We start from the raw sequence: 13,683 nt of genomic DNA on the forward strand, positions 1-13,683 counted from the left end.
GTACCAGATTAATACTGAATTTCTCTAGCTGGGCCGACACTGACCTCAACTTTTCCAGGTATTTTATCATCAAAGGTTCTTTGGCTTCGTATTCTCCGCTGAACTGACTTGCTACTAGCTGGGAGTCTGTTGTCAGTGTTAGTCTTTTTGCATCTGCTGCGAGGCACATTTGGATGCCGGCGATTGCTGCCTCGTACTCTGCCTCATTATTTGACGCGGGTGAGCGTAAATTTTACAGCATACTCAAAAATATCTCCGCCTGGCGATTTCATGATTATTCCGGCCCCACTGCCTGTCTGCGCGGCTGAACCATCCACTGACACTTCCCATACTTCAGCTTGTACTTCATCCTCCTGGTATGACGCTTCAACTATGAAGTCCGCCAATGCCTGAGCTTTGATTGCAGTTCTTGGCCGGAATTCCAAGTCAAATTCGGACAACTCTATTGCCCACTTTAGCAGCCTGCCTGATGTATCTAGCTTGCTAATGGCTTTTTCGAGAGGGAAGTTTGTCAGCACTTCGATTGTATGCGCATCAAAGTATGGTCTTAACTTTCTAGCCGCGATAAGGACTGCATATGCCATTTTCTCCACCAACGTGTTTCTTGTTTCTGGGCCGTTTAGCACATGGCTCACAAAATATACTGGTTGCTGCACTTTGTTTTCTGTTTCGGCTACCAGTACTGCTGCGACTGTTTTTGGTGACGCCGATATGTACAACTGTAATTTTCCGCCCTCCTTTGCCCTTGCTATTGTTGGTAGGTTCTTCAGGTGACTTGTTAGAGATTCAAAAGCCTCTTGCTCTGCCGGCCCCCATTTGAATTTCTTGTTTTGCCTCAAGGTTGTGAAGAAGGGCATCTGCTTGTCTGCCGACTTGCTCACAAATCTGTTCAAGGCGGCCATTTTTCCTGTCAACCGCTGTATGTCTTTTACACTTTTGGGTTGCGGCAGACTGATGATTGCTTCTACTTTTTCAGGGTTAGCGTCTATGCCACGCTCGCTGACTAAGAATCCCAGGAATTTTCCTGATCTTACTCCGAAGACGCATTTCTTTGGGTTTAATTTCATCCTGTACTTTCTCAAAGTCTCGAAAGTTTCTCGGAGATCGGTAATATGATCCTCCTCTTTCCGGCTTTTTACGATAGAGTCGTCTACATAGACCTCCACATTTCTGCCTTTTTGGTCGGCAAACACCTTGTCGACCAGCCTTTGATACGTTGCCCCTGCATTTTTCAACCCGAATGACATTGCCTTGTAACAGAAAACTCCTGCATCCGTGATAAAAGCCGCCTTCTTTCTGTCTGATTTATGCAGGCTGACCTGGTGATATCCTGAGAAAGCATCTAGGAACCTGAGCATTGCGTGGCCGCTATTAGAGTCTACCAGCCTATCAATCCTTGGCAGTGGGTAGAAATCTTTCGAACACGCTCTGTTAAGGTTGGTGAAATCTACACACATTCTCCATGACCCACTCGGCTTTTTTACCATTACTACATTTGCCAACCATTCAGGGTAATCACATGGCTCAATGAAACCTGCCGCCAACAGTTTATCCACCTCTTCTTGTATTGCTGCCATTTTTTCCGTGGAGAAATTACGCTTTTTCTGCCGTACTGGCCTAACATTTCTGTCGGTATTTAACCGGTGGACCATTATCTCTGGATCGATACCATGCATCTCATCTGGTGAGAATGCAAAGATGTCCGCGTTCTCTCTTAGCAAGCTTATGAGGTTAATCTTCATGTCACTCCCCATTTCTGTACCGATCACGACCGTTCTATCCATATTTCCAACCTCCAGCTCAATATTTTCTGTCAGACCATCTGGCATTGGTCTTGGTGTTGATACCGGTCTCTCATCAAAGTGTTCCATGTCTAGGTCAGTTCGACCTCTTTTCGTGGCGTTCTTCTTTTTTGGCCTTTGTTCTTGCCTTGCCGGCTCAGTAGTCAAGTTTACTTCTGGGACCATTCTTCCCGGTGTTCTCAAAGCAGTCAAGTAACAGGATCTTGCCGCCAACTGACTCCCCCTTATCTTTGCCGGCCTTTCCAGGTTCGACATATATATCATTGTCAAGTGATAGGTGGAGACTACCGCTTGCGCGTCGTGTATGAATGGGCGGCCGATGATCACATTGTAGGCCGCTGGTACTTTGATGATTAGGAAATCCACCATGAGATCTCGCATTTCAGATCCCTCTCCGATTTTCACCGGCAACCGTATGCTACCTTCTGGGTACACTGTAGATCCTGAGAAACCGATTACTGGGTAGTTCACCCTTTGAAGCTCGTCCTCTGGTATGTGCAACTGTTTGAAGGCTTCCCAGAAAATGATGTTTGCTGAGCTGCCGCCGTCTACCAGTACTCTGTTCACATCGGCATTTGCTATATCGATTGTTAGAACTAGCGGGTCATCATGCGGGAAAATGATGCCTCTGCAATCCGATTCCGAGAACGTCATCACTGGTATGCTGGGTGGGTTCGGCCACACTCTTGTGTTATGATAGTTTACCATGTGCCTGTGTTCTTCCAGACTTCTGCTGGCGCCGCTTATCGTCCCTCCGTGGACTGGGCCGCCAGAAATTACATACACGGGTGGTTTTTTCCCGCCATCCCTCTGTTCTGCTCTGGCACTGGTTTCCGGCTGTTTTTGCTCGATTCTAGGTGGCTGATATGGCTGTTCGATTCTGGGGTATTGTTGTTGATTTTTCTGCTGTGGCCGGTATGAATTGGCAGGGTTTCCCCCCACCGAGTTGTTGTTACCATTTCCTTGTCTCGCCCTATACTGCGAAAAATACCCCTTTCTGACCATATCCTCAATGTTGTCTTTGAGGTCTCTGCAGTCATCTGTGAGGTGGCCGTGTTCATTATGGAAGTCACAGAATTTCTTGACATTTCTTTCCCCACTCTGCATTGGTGGCGGCCTTCTCCAACCGTCCATCTTGTTGTTTATGTTGTAAATTGCTGTCCGCGGTGTGTTCAGCGGAGTGTAGTTATCAAAGAGTCCTCTGGACTCCCTTCTATCCTGTCGGGGTCTCTGCCCCTGTGGATTGGCATTTATGTTATTCTGGTTTTTCTGGCTTGCCCCTTGCTGATTATTGTTCTGGTGAAAATTGTTTCCTCCTTTTCCCGCCTGGGGGTTATAGCTTGGATTGTATCCGGCATTCCCGCCGGTTGCCACTACCACATTGGAGATCTTCATCATTTCATCCCCCCCTGATATACTCATTTGCCTTGTGTAGGACGTCGCCCAGATTAGTGTATGATTTCCGGCTGAGGTACTTCTTGAATTCGCACTCTTGCATTCCCCTCACCAGAGCCAGAACCGCAACCTCCTGCTGTAGGTTGGGAATAGTGATTGATTCGTTGTTAAAGCGGGTGAGGTAATCTCTTAACGGCTCTCTATCTCTTTGAGCGAACGACATTAACTCTCCCGACGATTTCTTTCTCTTATGTTTGCTCACAAATCGTGACAAAAATGCCGCCTGCAGCTGTCGAAAACTGTAAATGGAGTGTGCCTCTATGCCCTTATACCAGCTTGCTGCAACTCCTAAGAGTGTGGACGGGAACACCTTGCACCACATGGCGTCAGAATCTGTGTACAGCATCATGTGTTGTTCGAATGTGGTGCAGTGATCCTCCGGATCCGTTGTCCCATCGTATCTCCCTGTCGGGAGTTTTATCTTTTCCATCCTTTCTTCTAGGATTTCTCGGCACAGAGGAGAATCTTTTGGCTGGATTGTCTGCCGTCTAGCTACCTGTAGAACCGGCGCTCTTCGCTCATATTCAGTGGTGGGGACTTGCTCTGTTTCATGCCACTCTGTTTCTGTCGGATCCGAGCGCTTTCTTTTTTCCGGGGTGTTTTCTTGATTCAGGGCGGTTAGGAGATCCCTAACGGGTAACTAGGGATTCGCCGACTTGGTCTTTCTTAGACTGCCGACTGAGCCTGGCTGCTGTGAGGTCGGTAACTCTGACAAAGTGGCCATCACCGCCGACAGTGTTTTCAATTGCTCTCCAGTGAATACTTCCGATAGGGGAGACAGACGCTCCTGCAGCGTCTCCTCCAGAGGAGTTTTTGGTTGCTCTCTGACAGGGCTTTCCATTTCTAACTCATCATCGTCTTCCACTGTGAACTCTTTTTGTGCCGGTATCGAGGTGTTTTTTGTCGCTGGGTTTAGAATTGATTGTGCTTGTAATGGATGGGCTGGGTTTACAAGTGAGGGTTGGAATTTGGAGGTTCCCGCCGGTTGTGGAGTTGCTGTTTTTTCCAGACTTTTCTTTGATTTTTTACCGTCTTTCTGTGAGAGATCCATACTGACTGTTCTACCGTTACAAGGGATGAGGTCCCCTCCTTCTAGCGCCAATTGTTCCGAGTGTGGAATGAGAACAGCTGACTGTGGGATACTTGATTCCTGTTGAGAGTGCCGGTTGATATCTGCACAACATAATGGATTAACTAGCCTCGGGGGTGGTTCGAGGATCCCCCCTCCGATGCTTAAGTAAGATTACTGAGGGATTAAGAAGTGATTAAGAGCTAATCAGAGAGTAAGAAAGAAGTGTGTTTAAGTGTTTGTGTACCTCATAGCAATAAATGAGGTGCTCCTTATATAGACCAATCCAAGGGTACGATCAGGTGGGTCCCTTGTAGTTAGATAGCGACCTGTTGATAGTGACCCTTGGTTGGTTGTCCTCATGATAACGCCGGTAGGGGTCTTACAAATATTGCCGGTAGGTGCTGTTTACCTAAGATGACCAGATTACCTGCAGGTTGAAGTCGACCTATGGGGAGTTCTGCTGATACCAAGTGGTGCCGGTAGGACACCCCGTACAAAACTAAAACTACGTTTCTTCCTCTAACTTGAAGTCTTAAACACAACTCCCACGTCATCGTATCACTCTAATTTTTACCCAACTCTTTGTTTCTTTTGTTAGGATTAGTTGTTAATTTGTAATCGTATTAATATGGAGTTTTATGAGACTTGTATGTGGTCAGACTCTCCTTTGACGTGAGTTTATAACATATGTTTTGATGCACTTGGGCTTACTTGTGCCTAGATAACATATGTTTATTAGTGGTTAGTTCAAGAGCGGATCAACATGGGACCGACCCGACCCGCTGACCTAGCCCAAAATTTTCCCTTTTTTGGGATAATATTTCGGCCCGTTTATTCGAATCTGCCCCGAACTTTTTTTAAAAATGTGGGCTTTGGGCAATGTAATTTGGCCCGACCCGAAATGGCCCAAAAAGCTCGCTATTTTTGGCCGGAAGTTTGGTCCGGCCGGACACAATGGTCGATGGGCAGATTTTTATGCCCTCAGCTCGGCCCGCCTTTTGATCAGGGTCTAGTTAGTTCATAGTTGGACACGTACACACTTTTTGGAAAACCATTTAGTTACATTTTATACTCCCTCCGTCCCGGAATACTTGACCTGTTTTCCTTATCGGGCCGTCCCTTAATACTTGACCTGTTTCTAAAAATGGAAATATTCTAACAATATTATATTATTTCTCACTCCACCCCTATTAACCCACCTACCCCCTACTCCATACAAAAAATAATTAAAAATTCAACCCCTACTCTCCCCTAACCCCACCCCTTTACACATTTCCCACTAACTACAATAAAATAATACCCCAATATCAACTACTACCTATTAAATTAAATAAGTCAATTCAAGTTCCTTAAACTCTGTGCCGGTCAAACCGGGTCGAGTATTCCGGGACGGAGGGAGTATAAAGTTTGATGTATAATAAAGTTTGCTTTATATAATACGAACTACAGTACTAGTCATGGTCAGCAATGTGTCATGCGAACAACTTCATATGAGCGCACTTAAACAAGTTAAGCCTTAATCCTTGTATTTAAAAATTACAACTTTAATTTAACTTAATCATCATAAAACGGGCTTTGACATTGGAGTATTGTTTAACTGTAAAATGTTACTCGGTATTAATCATGTTTTTTTCCCCCAATTATTGATCTAAAACCCCTAACATGTTACTGTTGTTATTCACTACCATTAAGTCCATTGCTATTTTTCACGATAGTTTTTGGATTAACCATTCGAATATCAATAACGAATAATACCCTTTGTTGGGGTGTTAAAATGGGCCCACCATTTTAACCTAAAAGCCAATAAAATCCACTCAAGCCCAATATCCCTTACAAGGCCTCAAATGCCCAACAAAGGCACTATATATACCCCTCAAAGGGCAAGGTAAAGGGGTCATTCTCTAACCCTAGAGAAGCCACCCTACTCTCTCTCTCCCCTAAACACCTCATTTTATACATCAATTGTACTGACTTGAGCGTCGGAGGCTCCGCCTCGGGGACCCCCCCTTTGGCCCGGAGTTCATCTTGCAGGCACCGTACGTGATCGGAACTCAAGACATCAAGGACGCTCCTTCCATCGTTTCAACCCCGGAACAATTTGGCGTCGTCTGTGGGGAGAGAGTACAATAACCCATGAAGATCCACTCTTACATGGCTATCGTGTTCAAGCACAAAAGTGGCCGGAAAATTTGAAGATAGCCAGCCAGAACTACTAGTTTACTAACAAATCTTCATCATTCGAAGGTGGATAATGTGTTTGGCAAACTCATTTGACGACACTTCAGTCGCAAACAAACAAATCAATTACGAGCTACGCATCAGCAAAACATCTAATGACCAAGTTCCATTTATCAAGAGCCAAGAGAAAGATCTGTTTAAAAGATAAACAATCTTTTACTACAAGAAAAGCATCTTCCTGGCGGTAAATGATTAAAACAAGTTGCAATTTGTTTTGTAGGTCCCTATTTACATTAATTAATGATAAAGAGGAAAGCTCCAACAAAAAAAAAAAAGCTTCAGGATGTCAATCCGAGCCGATTTTAGAAGCACGTTCTTAAACAGATCTCCGGATTTGAAGAGCGAGGTTAAAAATCACTCAAAGATTACAACTCGAATCGATGTTACAATCCGAGCCGAAGGTAAATGAAGGAAATAATGCCCTTGGTCCAAGTATGCATTCTATGTTAAGTCTAATAAATGCGGTTCAGTATTAATTAACAAGTTAATAATTCAGTGAGATCAAGTGAGCTGAATGCCTAGCTAGAGGCCGCTTCAGTTCAAGTGGAATTAATGATATTAATCCACAGCTTACTCTTGACTGAACCCGTAGGGTCACACAAATAGTACGTAAACGGATCAAGTATTTAATGGCATTAAATACTCCATCTATGAATATTCGGAACCGACGGATCTTGGTTTCAGTGGGAGCTAAGATCGTCACAGGCAAGAAATGAATACTCCGGAAACGATGATATTGCCGGAAACGGAAATATGGATCGTATCGGAAATATGAATATTATCCAAGTCGTAGATGTTGCCGGAAACGGAAACATGGTACGTATCGGAAAATATTATTGGAAATGGAAATATTACCAGAATCGGAAATATTGCCGGAAACGGAAATATTGTCAGAATCGGAAATATTGCCGGAATCGGAAAATAATTCCGGAAACGGAAATATTAAATATTTGTTCGAAACGGAAATTAATTCCGGAATCGGAAATATTAAATATTGTTCGTATCGGAAATAGATTCCGGAAATGGAAATTTAATCGGAAGCGTATCGTACGAATTAGCATCGGACGAGGCCTGCCGGACGAAGGCCCAGCACGAAGCCAGGCCGTCGCCCAGCAAGCACGCACGCCACAAGCCCAGCGCGCGCCAAGGCCACGGATGCGTGGGCCTTGCTGCGTGGGCTGCAGCTCGCACGCATGGGCAGTCCTTGTGGCTGCCGTGTGTGTGTGAGTTTGTGCTCATGCGTGATTCCTGAATCTGCAAGAGTCAGTGTATGATTAAATGTCTATTCCTAATTGGATAAATTAATTAAATAGAATTCATGTAGGATTCTAATTCCAATTAATTCGCATCCTACTAGGATTACGATTCCTTTTCCATAACTCTATAAATAAAGGCCTAGGGGTCATAATTTACATACAAGTTTCAAAGTATTCAAAAGTGAGTTTTTTTTGAGAGAAAATTAAAACACATCTTGCTCATAAAAGTGCCGAATTTTCTAGTACCTTAAGGGCGATTCTAGTTGGTCAATCTTAAGGCGGATCCGGACGTGCTGTGGACTATCTACGGAGGGACGACATTTGGAGTCCTAAAAGACTTGTTCTTGTTCGGTTCGGGCGCAGCTAGGGAGGGCACGCAACAAAGAGTATGCATCTAATTATGCTATATGATTATGTGTAAATAATATGATTCCTGGGTTAATGGTTGTTTCCGCATGATTTATGTAAATGTCATATGTATCATAACCTAACAGTGGTATCACGAGCCCCTTATTATTTTCATAATCTAAATTGCATGAACATGGTTAAATATTACAAATTTGCAAGAATTAAAAGGGGTGATTAATTTTCGTAATTGTTAATTAATTGCAAATTGCGTTTATTTAATTATACGTACGCAGTTTTTCGGCAGTTTCTTCGTTACTCATCCGAATTGAGTGATTTTTGTGTCAATTCCGCATGTAAAAGGCATTCTAAAATTTTGACAAAAATAGTATTTTTCTGCCGAACCCAGAATTCTCAAATTCGAATCCTAACTATGACTTTTCGAAGGTTTTAGTTTTTCGGATGCAAAATTTCGTAAATTTAAGATGTTAAATTAAATATTTGCGATTCCTGTTGATAAATCTTGAATTTTTGATTGACCTACTGCATATGTTTAACAAGTTTGAATGCCTAGTCTTGTTAATTATGCAATCTAATTTGTAATTATGATTAATTTGTTGAAAATTAGAATAATTTAGAATTAATTTGATTTTCATAATTAATTGTAATTTAATTAGAAACCTATGATTAAAAACCACCATAAAAATTGTAAATTTACGATAAATTTTAAATTTTTATGACCTAGACTTGAATCCATAACAATCGGAAATCAATTGGATAATAAATTTTCGATTTTTCGCCCTAAAATTATGAAATTAATAATATTTATTAATTTGTCATTAATTTTAAATATAAATTTTAAATTTTTATGCGATTCGTTCATAAAACTTGCACGCACGAAGCAATGGACGCTTCGTGTTACCCTTAAGGGGTGTTGTATAATGCGGGCATGCGACGACGAGCAAGGGAGCTCGTCGCCCGTGCGGCACGAATGCAATGAGCAAGGGCGTAGTGCACGAGCGCAAGGCAGCAGCCCTGCCTTGTGTCGTGTGCCACGAGCAATGAACGTATGGGCATGGGCGAGGGGCGAGCCAAGGCAGTCGCGTGTGGGCAGCAAGCGAGCTGCGCCACAACGCGCGCTGCCTCGCACAAGTGCGCGCAGCCTCGCGCGCAGCGAGCGCAAGCTCGCGTGCCACGAGCGCTGCGCACAGCATCACTCGCGCGCACAGCGCGCGATGTCGCCCGCCCAGCGAGCGATGTCGCGCACCAGCGAGCGATGGCTCGCGCGCGCAGCGAGCGAGCTTGCGCGCCCAGCGAGCGATCTCGCGCGCGCAGCGAGCGAGCTTGCGCGCCCAGCGAGGGATCTCGCGCGCCAGCGAGCGATCTCGCGCCCCAGCGAGCGATGGCTCGCGCGCGCAGCGAGCGAGCTTGCGCGCCCAGCGAGCGATCTCGCGCGCCAGCGAGCGATGTCGCGCGCGCGCGCTGCGAGCGATAGCTCGCGTGCGATGGGCGCTATGCGGAGGCTTGCGTTGGGACAGCAGCAGCTATGCTACGAGCGCATGGGCTGCGCGCACATGGCCAGCAATGGCTGTGTGCGTACGGCCCATGGGCGTGCAACGCGTAGGGTGTTTGCGTTTCGATTAGATCGTTTTGAATGTTTAATTTGAAAATTTCAGTTCACGTAATTTTAATTAATTTTAAAATTAATAATTTGAATTAATTTCTTGGATTTTAATTTTGAATATTATAATTATAATAAATGGAATTTATTCTAATTATTTTACTAAAATTAAAATCATGAATTAATTTAAATGCGACTGAAATTAAATTAAATATTGGATTCAATTATAAATTTATATGAGCTTTAAATTTTAATTAAATTTGTATGTTTCCGGTTAGACTAGAAATACAATTTTATGTTTAAAATTAGTAAAGCATATGAATTTATTGGTTTGAGTGGGAGCGTTTTTAGTCATAAACTCTTGATTAGGTCTACAAATCCTTAAGGTTAAAACAACTCGATTAGAATTAATAAGGACTGAATAATTGGTAGATTATTGGTGACCTTGATTAATTGCTGCAAATGTTTACGTGATGCATAATGTGTTTTACTAACCAGCTATGTGGGCCATTCATGATAATGAATGGGTGAATGGTATATATTGTATATGTACTGTTTTGCAGGTTATGAAGTGACTAGTATGGCCCAAATAGGATAGAAAATATGGTCTGCGTACCATTAATTTGAATGTAATTGGTCTAAAGTACCAAAGTTATTTTTCAATTCAAATATGGTCTGCGAACCATCAAATAGTTGTAATTAGTTATAGCTTATCCTATTTGAAGAAAATGGTGCCTCCCACGGAGATTTTCAAGACGGACTTTGAAGTCAAAGCTTCAAGATGAAGTCGGGCCATACTAGATCACAAATATCTTATGCATGTTTTAAGTTATTTATTGTTTTAAATATGTCTTAAAATGCATGAGATCATAAGCTTGATTATGTTGCATGATTAAGGATTTTAGTTCACTTAAAATCTAACCAACATAGTAAGAGCCTTAAGTTCCAAACTTAAAAATTGAGTTAAAAGGTGCCATGCCAAAATATACACTTGCTTGGATATCCTTTACATCAATCTAGTAATAGTTTTCGCTCAGCGAGGTGTTACTTATTGGTCCTAAAGGGGCAAGGTACACAAATAATTGTGAGTACATGTTAGTTTTGGTGAAACTCAACGATATAAGTAAGGAGTCCTTTTATGTCGTGGCAAATTCGATAGGTTTACCTAATAAGTTCTTAGACGTACCTATCAACCAAGAATAGTTTCTAGACTATTAGCAAAAGGCTTTTGCTTACCTAAGATGTTCTAGGATTAAGTCGACAAACTGTGCTTAGTTCTTCAATGATTTTAGGATCTTGGAATCATTTTATTCACACCTGCCGGAACACATAACTTGAATAAAATGCTTAATAAACATTGAATTATGCATGTATGCTAGAATTTAAGTTTATTAAGAGAAACTGTGAATGGTTATTTATTTGTTTATTCTTTTCAATTGTAGTTTTTAATATGGCAAACAACAATCAAAACATCATCATGGGTTCTGAGCTTATGGTCAAGCTGAACCTGACAAATTTTCTTGAATGGGAAGCTAAGCTAGTTGAGATAGTCAAACTCAATGGACTTGAGTATGTACTATCACATCCCATGCCAAGCTACTATGCCAGAGACATGACCCCTGAGAGATTTTACGCCTGGGATGCGGATCTCAAAAAGGTTATGAGTCTCATGCTGAACAATATCCCTGATGATTGGGCTAGAAGGTTTGTAGCCTATGAACCTTTTACGCTCATCAAGAATCTGAGGGATATCTGTCGTGGAAGTACGGAGGACAGGGACCTGAACGTCCATGAGTTGATTGAATCAATGTCTGGGCTAAAGGTTAGTTCTCCCAACAGGTGTTATAGGATGGAGGTCCAAGAAACACATGTTCAGCTCCTTCGCACTAAACAGAGGGTAGGCGTCCCACTGAGGTTCCATGTGGATCTTATGTGTTCATATTTTGATCGCCTAAGTCTACTAGGAACACCAATAAGCGAAAGGATGGCAGTCTCTGTCTTGCTCAAATCACTACACAGTGGGTTTGGTCGCTTCAAGCAACAATACCTAAGTGAACCAAGAGAAGAAACAGTTGCAGAATTTATTCACCTTGTTAGAAAGGCTGAAATAGTACTGGACTGTGAAGCCAAAGATTTACTCAAGGCTAGAAAGAGACCATTCAAGAAAGGTGGAAAGTCCAAGGGCAATGCTAAATCAAAGCAGGACAAGTCCACATCAAGCTGTCTTTATTGTGATGGAATAGGCCATTACAAAAGAGAATGTCCAAAGCTAAAGGAAGATCAGAAGAACGGAACAGTCGTTCCATCTTCAGGTATTTTCGTTATAGACTGTATACTTGCTAATTCAACTTCTTGGGTATTAGATACAGGTTGTGGCTCACACTTATGTTCCAATCCACAGGGACTAAGAAGAAGTAGAAAGTTAAGCAAGGGAGAAGTCGACCTACGAGTGGGAAATGGAGCACGGATTGCTGCATTAGCTGTAGGAACTTACTATTTGTCGTTGCCCTCCGGGCTAGTTTTGGAACTGGAAGAATGTTTCCATGTTCCAAGTCTTACTAAAAACATCATTTCAGTTTCTTGCTTAGATGCTAAGGGATTTTCCTTTATAATAAAAGACAATAGTTGTTCGTTTTATTTTAAAGAGATGTTTTATGGATCTGCTAGATTAGTCAATGGACTTTATTTATTAGATCACGACAAACAAGTATATAACATAAATACCAAAAAGGCCAAAAAGGATGATTCAGATCTCACCTATCTGTGGCATTGTCGATTAGGCCATATAAACTTGAAACGCTTAGAAAGACTTCAAAGGGAAGGAATTCTAGAACCATTTGACTTAGAGGATTATGGTAAATGCGAATCATGTTTACTTGGCAAAATGACAAAGCAACCTTTCTCTAAAGTTGGAGAAAGAGCAAATGAACTATTGGGTTTAATCCATACAGATGTATGTGGACCAATGAGTACAAATGCTAGAGGTGGTTTCAGCTACTTTATCACTTTCACTGATGACTTCAGTAGGTATGGTTATGTCTACCTAATGAAGCATAAGTCTGAATCCTTTGACAAATTCAAGGAATTTCAGAGTGAAGTAGAGAATCAATTAGGCAAGAAGATTAAGGCACTGCGGTCTGATAGAGGCGGTGAATATCTGAGCTATGAATTTGATGACCATCTGAAAGAATGTGGAATTCTATCAGAATTGACTCCTCCTGGAACACCACAATGGAACGGTGTGTCAGAACGGAGGAACAGAACCTTGCTAGACATGGTCAGGTCAATGATGGGTCAGGCCGAACTTCCATTAGAATTTTGGGGACATGCACTAAATACAGCTGCACTCACTATAAATAGAGCTCCGTCTAAAGCTGTCGAAAAGACTCCATACGAATTATGGTTTGGAAAGCCTCCAAATGTGTCTTTTCTTAAGATTTGGGGATGTGAAGTATACGTCAAACGATTAATTTCAGACAAACTTCATCCAAAATCTGACAAATGTATCCTTGTGGGCTATCCAAAGGAAACAAAGGGGTATTACTTCTACAATACATCTGAGAACAAAGTGTTTGTTGCTCGAGATGGTGTCTTTTTGGAGAAGGATCACATTTCCAAAATGACAAGTGGGAGAAAAGTAGACCTCGAAGAAATTCGAGTCGAACAACAAACTCTAGAGAATGCTCAAGATGACATTCAGGATGAAACTCAGAGATCTTTAGAAGAATCTGGTGAGAATCATGGTCAATCTAGAAATGTTACCCCGCGTAGATCGCAAAGATATAGATCTCAACCGGAAAGGCACTTAGGTATTTTGACGAACGAGAGCTATGACGTTCTATTACTTGAAAGTGATGAACCTGCGACTTACAAGCAAGCTATGACGAGCCCTAG

The 13,683-nt window shown here is 42.4% G+C and overlaps 1 protein-coding gene across 1 annotated transcript; it reads right to left on the reverse strand.

The window, feature by feature from the left end:
- Positions 1-206: 206 nt before the first annotated feature.
- Positions 207-3,224, reverse strand: LOC110790750 (uncharacterized). The gene has a single exon (XM_021995520.2). The coding sequence runs from the start codon at positions 3,222-3,224 to the stop codon at positions 207-209; it is 3,018 nt and encodes a 1,005-aa protein (XP_021851212.2).
- Between the last annotated feature and the right edge of the window lie 10,459 nt (positions 3,225-13,683).

The sequence above is a fragment of the Spinacia oleracea genome, chromosome 6 (genome assembly GCF_020520425.1).
Source record: "Spinacia oleracea cultivar Varoflay chromosome 6, BTI_SOV_V1, whole genome shotgun sequence".
In the NCBI taxonomy this organism is placed as follows: Eukaryota; Viridiplantae; Streptophyta; class Magnoliopsida; order Caryophyllales; family Amaranthaceae; genus Spinacia; species Spinacia oleracea.

Bases quoted from the DNA above. Each gene is read 5' to 3' on its own strand.
- LOC110790750 (XM_021995520.2), bottom strand. From the start codon at position 3,224: ATGAGTATATCAGGGGGGGATGAAATGATGAAGATCTCCAATGTGGTA.